Consider the following 6,147-nt stretch of genomic DNA (forward strand, 5'->3'; position numbering starts at 1 on the left):
CACGTGCATGCGTGTGTGCGCGAGTGCACACACGTACACACGCGTGCACGAATATAATGATAATAAACAGCCAGGTTTCAATGTTCAAACATATTTATTTACACTGATCGGTTAATTACAGCAAACACAGTATTGATATATCTCAAACATTCCGCAACCCTGTCCTTATGTTCGATCTCACATTTAACTTGTCATGGTAATTTTAATTTCAGGCTACACATAGTAAATGGCACTGCAATTACGAACGGAGGTCCTATCTTTGTACAAAAGAATTCTGCGAACTGGTTTATCATGGCAATCTGCATCTGGATCTTCAGAAGATACAAGTAATGAACGTGACTACATACTGAATGAAGCCAAAACGCTGTTTAGGAAAAATACATTGGTTTGTTTTTCATTTTGTTACTGTCTGTTGGGAAAAATAGCCTGTTGTTAATTTTATAATTGGATATATTACCAGTAATGGGTTACCCCATGCTGACACAATTGTATCATAGTGCTATTTTCTACTCAATGTTACTGTGTCACAACTGCTGTTATATAGCCTGGGAGTCTGATCCAGAGAGACATGATACAAGATTGCGTGGCACAGCTTTGCTGTTGATCCTGAGCGCTGCGCGCGGATGAGACGTGCAGTTCCGCGGGATATGCGCACGCGACCGCGGGGATGTTCAAGTATGAAGCGCTGTCAGCAGTGGAGACGTGTGCCAAATTCGAGGCCCGGCGCACGTCTCCACAGCGGTCAGCGGATGGTCTGTAGTTTTAGAAGATAACAATGAAGACTTTGTTGTAAATAAGAACTATCGGCGGCTAAATAATAGCAATATATACACCTTTGAATTTCTTGACTAGTCAGTCAAAGGGCTTGTTGGGGGTCCATTATGCAGAGCTTCCAATTGAAATGGTCCATGAAATTGTCAAGTGGAATTGTGTTTTTCGGAACCCCAAAGAAAATGTCTCCCTCTTACATGCACCCCCTCCCTGATCAATTACGCATTCAGGCGTAAACAATAACAGAGATGAAATTGTGTTGAGTTTGTGGCTCTTGGTGCGCGTGCATTGACGTACAAGACCGTTGAAAGCACAGGCACTTGGAACGTCTCAATAAAAATAAATATTCACACAATTTTTCACAATGATTGACCGACTGTACACACACACACACACACACAGCTACGTTCATTGGCTAAAACAATCGAGTAGCGCGGTTAGGGATTTTCGGAATTATTTAATTTTAAGAAAGACTTCAATGTTCAATGAATGACGCACTCGTTCACTTCTGACAGCGAGTGAAAATGCCGAAAATTTTCCACTTCGATGCGAAATGCATCAGCCGGGCATTTCATTATTTACAAAAAGTAAACAGGCTGGCGAAAGACAGTAGGTACAGTAACTCGTCACGTCGGTGACGCCCCATTCATGTCCATCAACGAAGAAGGCAGGGCTTATTCTGATTACGGAGATGTGAAAATGCAACAGAAGGACGTAGCGCAATGCGCTAAACAGCGTGTTGTTTTCGTATTTGTAACAAATTCTATTGTAGGAAACCGTTCTAACATAGCAGAATGCCCTAGTTCTTGAGATCGGCGATTTGGTGGTCCAATGGGTCCCCATATTTAAAAATATCAAAGTCTGGTGCGGCGTAGGCTGTGATTGGAAGACACAAAGTGTCAATCCTCGGCGCGCCTCGGCATCATGGCCGCATCTCGTCTAGTTATGCAGTGATATATGTTTAGATATAAATTTCTTGTCTCGTTGATATTTGTAAGAATTTATTATTTATTTGCAGATAAGAGATGAGACAACGATCAAACTCTATATCCAAGAAGCAGAGGCCAGGTTAGGACTAGGTAATTGATTACTAGTTGATTGAAACTATGTTTGTAACATATGCATGTGTTTTTATTATAATAACTTATTATCCTATTTCTATTTCTATTCTTATATATAGCCACTAAGCAACTGTTTTCAGATGAAGTTGCATTCCAGGAGACTGCTTTGTTCTCCTTTGCTGTCTTATTTCATATTTGGGGTTTCCATTTCATATCTGTATGCTGCTGCAAAAGTGCCAATTAAGACATCTATAATTAGTATAAGTTAGTATTATAATGAGTAAATCTAACTTTAGATATTCTCTGTTTCAGCAAACCACTACAGAATCCCTTACCCTCGACCAGTAAGTCATGATCACTATTATCTTGAGTAAATGTTAAGATATTTGTGCAGCCTATTATGTTCCTTTGAAATATTCATATTTATGATTTTATCATTTTATCATTTAGTCTGATACATTCTAACTTTGTAAACGGGATAGTTTATTTGCAGCCCTCAACATTGTAATTTTTTCTGAATTCACATGCAAAATGTGTCGATTATTGCACCAGGGAGAAATACTCATTTTACATACCAGGGTATTTGGTTATATATACATTTTTTTTTCTGTTTAGGGTTAGATTAGGATTAGGGTTAGGGTTAGGGTTTACAATGCGTGTGTACACATGTGTATTATGGACCCGAGCGATCCCGAAGTTGCGCCCTACTACCGTTCGGCTATTTTCGGAAAAACGAGTATTTCTCCCCGATACACGATTCAAATGTGTCAGGTTACCAATAATCAGTTGAGAATATTGATTCACTTGGAGAGCATTCATCTACAGCAAAGAATAAAGTAGTAAAATATGAAAACTGCATGCTTTTCAGTGATAGGTCAATTTCCTCCTTTCCATTACCAATAATATAGACAGTTGTAGACGTTAGTAACATCTAATTCGTTCAAAAAACGTTTCGTGAAGAGCAAATATTTTGATTTTGCTACCGTGGACTATATCTGAGTTTTCGTGCAGGTAAACCTACCGCAGACGGCGCTACCTCACGGCAAACCAAAGAAGACACAAGCACGCATTCGGGAAGAAAGCAAACCCATCTACATTAAATCCTATGATACTTACTGATGACAACTCACTGATCCCAGCTTTCATTAGTGATACACCACAGCAACCACAAATATCAACTTTAGATAGCAATTCAGATACAAGGAAAGCAGATACAGATCAAGGGCGATGCAAACGCAGATAGTGAGACTGCATAGAATGTAGTATTTGCCTATAAGGTCTTTGAGGCAATATATTGTCTGTGAACTGGTTTTTATGTCTATGTTTGCTACTGTCATTAACATATGCTTAACTGAAGTATATATTTGTTCATGCTAATATACTCCTATGACATTTAATCTACATAAAGCCAATAAAAGCTAGCTTTTTGTGAATTGTAACATAACTGCGTTACGTGAGCTTATGTGTTTTATGTCTTTTCATCATGTACCGAAAGAAGAGGCAATTAAATGCCTTGCAAATATAAGTAAAGCAATGTGCAAATATTAGTTGTTGATGCAGAGTAAATTTGGTCAGTTCCTTCTTAAATTATGCTTTATCGCAAATGATTTCTATGGACGTGGTGTGCGGTGCACTGAAACTGATCGAGTAGCGGTAATTGTGCAAAAGTGAGCAGCAGTATGTGACAGTAGTATGAAAAGGCATAGGTGTGTAAGGGTATGTAAAGAGTATCTAATGTTAAATCTGAAGACTGAAAATATGACATACTAGTGACACCTAGTGGAGAGTTTCGTCAAATAAATTGACTAACACTAATAATAAATAATAACTAGACAGAGGGCACTCACGGAGTCGATACCTCCGCCAGCGACATACGCCATACGGCCCATGTAACATGTATGTGTTACTAGCTGGCTCGCCGCTCGCTGCTGGCTGCTGCTGACTGCCTGGCCTGCTGCTGACTTGACCCGCTAATATCGCGCAAACACACTAACACACGAACGGACTAACACACGAACACACTACACGAGAGCGATCACATAACCTCCTCCAATTCGTGGGCGGAGGTAATAATAATAATAATAATAATTATTATTATACACGAAATACTAGTTTCACTCGCTATAACGGTCCATATTATATTAGCAGGTTCACTCGCTGCGGTCAGACCATAATATTATCAGGACTAAGATAATATAAGATCCTATATTATCTTACTCCTGATATTATGTCAGTTAGTCTGAAAGAACCAGCGGAGATTGGACTGAATCTACCCACCTCGTTGAAAGCAATGAATGCGTCGGTGTATGGTCACTGGCAGTTCCAACAAATCAGTAAAAATAAAAATAATGTACACTAAATCTTATTGCACCACTAATAACTCTCCTATCTGCGTTAAACAACTCCTCACTGCAAAAGAAAAGCCTAACGTCGGCGCGAATGCTGACTCTCTGCACTACGCTGCGTACTCCCCATGCATAATCCCGGGGATTGAGTTATTAGTGGTGCAATACGATTTATTATACATTATTTTTATTTTTACTGATTTGTTGGAACTGCCAGTGGTTTTAGTAGCCCTCTCAGGCTATTGCTATAGTCTGGCCATCACGAGTGCTAAGCGATTCTAGTCCAGCGAGAGCCTTGCGTCCACTACGCACGAAATCTCTGCTAGAGTTCCCGTTCATCGTTCACAGCGAAATGACTGTATATACCGCGTGTACTCACTATTTTGCCGTTCTTTTCTCGGGAAAAAAAATTCAGCATGCAGGACGCGCACGTCTTTGTTATCCGGCAAAAAAGTCGATTGGCTCGAGTGTTTTTTACCCCATCGGAAAAACGTTCTATCGCAACTACTCGGTATTCCCGCTCACTCGAATTGATGGCTGCTGCTCGCAAATTAATCCTGATGCTATTGAATTTGAAAATAGCATAATAGAAACGTGCGACGGTGCCCCGGCGTGCACCGAGTAATCATCGAAATGAAATACCGCAACGAGATGTCGCGTGAGGTCGATAGAAATCTGCGCGAGTTTTCGGAGGAAAAACGAGCGATTCGAACGCGCAAATATTCCAGCTTTTGTGAAAAATTTCTTGAAGTCTTATTGACGAGTAGAACCAACATTTCGCACAGACCCGTAACTTTATCAAATGCTCTTCGAAAGGCAACGTGAAAATATGTCTAAAAGTGGTGAAACTCTCCCGTTTTCGGTCCAAAACGTTCCTAGTATATTCACTAAAGCAGCTTCGATTTTATTTCGAACGCAGCGCGTCTGTGTAACCACGCTACAGCTAAAGTCCGTCTACTGGAACGTTGGTTTCACTCCACTGCTGCTACTACTTTTGTTTGAAGATAGTACTTTTACACTAATGCCATTTTAATGGTCTTTCATGTACCTATATGGTCTGAGCATAGCAAGTGAACGTCTCTCTGCTATAACGGGCGGTATATAGCTGACATACGAGGACTAAGTCATTTTTAATAGTAATGTTTTTAAATGTCACTTTCTCTCATTGAACGCTTGAATTTCACGCCGAATGTTTATTTCAATTTGCACCACAAACACGTACACTGTCCATAGGTAGTAGCGTAGCGTCCCTTGACTTCACAAATCCAAACATATTTTGATAGACACGTACAGCCAGTCAAACATAACTCGGGCAACAAAAATCCCGATTGTTTGAACGACGTATAGGACGGGATGAAAAAAGGCCAGTAAGCGTGTCACGACGGTTAATTTAGCAGTGTAGAAATATTATACGTAACTAGTACACTATTAATTACTATTTACAGTTACTAGTGTAGTGTAGTGTAGCTAGTATAGTGTATTATACTAGGTGGGTTTTATACTATAGTCTATCGTTACTATTTATAGCTGCATCGTTTTATAGTAGCTAGTCTATCACTAACTACACATTTTTACGGCTAGGGGCTGGCCAATATCCCAGCATGCAGTGCGATTATCGAGGTACTAACATTGCGGGCGACGGGAAAACAGGAAAATAATTAAAAAACAGATGAGATTCGATCCAACGACCTTTCAGCCGTGACGATCGTGCTCTACGCTTTCGGCTATTCAGGATTATTGGAAATATGGATTATGGATGTGCTATGAATATGACGACACTGTGACGTCATTGAGCGACGAAACAAGTTCAACCAATGGCAGCGCTCACTAGAGCTGATAGGGTCTATGTCCCCCAGGGTACTGCCGGAACGTAACCTGGGTTCGGTCCGGTATACCGGAACGTACCCTGGTAACTATCTAATATGCCGGACCGTACATCGACTACTCCAAACTGTACCCTGACTTTCAGC

At 40.4% G+C, this 6,147-nt stretch overlaps 1 protein-coding gene across 1 annotated transcript; it reads left to right on the forward strand.

Moving 5' to 3' along the window:
- Nucleotides 1–216: 216 nt before the first annotated feature.
- LOC106811899 (LYR motif-containing protein 1-like) lies at nucleotides 217–3,271 on the forward strand. The gene is made up of 4 exons (XM_014815631.1): nucleotides 217–385; nucleotides 1,790–1,850; nucleotides 2,145–2,176; nucleotides 2,844–3,271. Exons 1-4 carry the CDS (start codon nucleotides 227–229, stop codon nucleotides 2,949–2,951), a joined length of 360 nt encoding a protein of 119 aa, XP_014671117.1. The 5' UTR covers nucleotides 217–226; the 3' UTR covers nucleotides 2,952–3,271.
- Nucleotides 3,272–6,147: the final 2,876 nt, after the last annotated feature.

The sequence above is a fragment of the Priapulus caudatus genome, unplaced genomic scaffold (assembly GCF_000485595.1).
Source record: "Priapulus caudatus unplaced genomic scaffold, Priapulus_caudatus-5.0.1 Scaffold589, whole genome shotgun sequence".
Taxonomy (NCBI): Eukaryota; Metazoa; Priapulida; class Priapulimorpha; order Priapulimorphida; family Priapulidae; genus Priapulus; species Priapulus caudatus.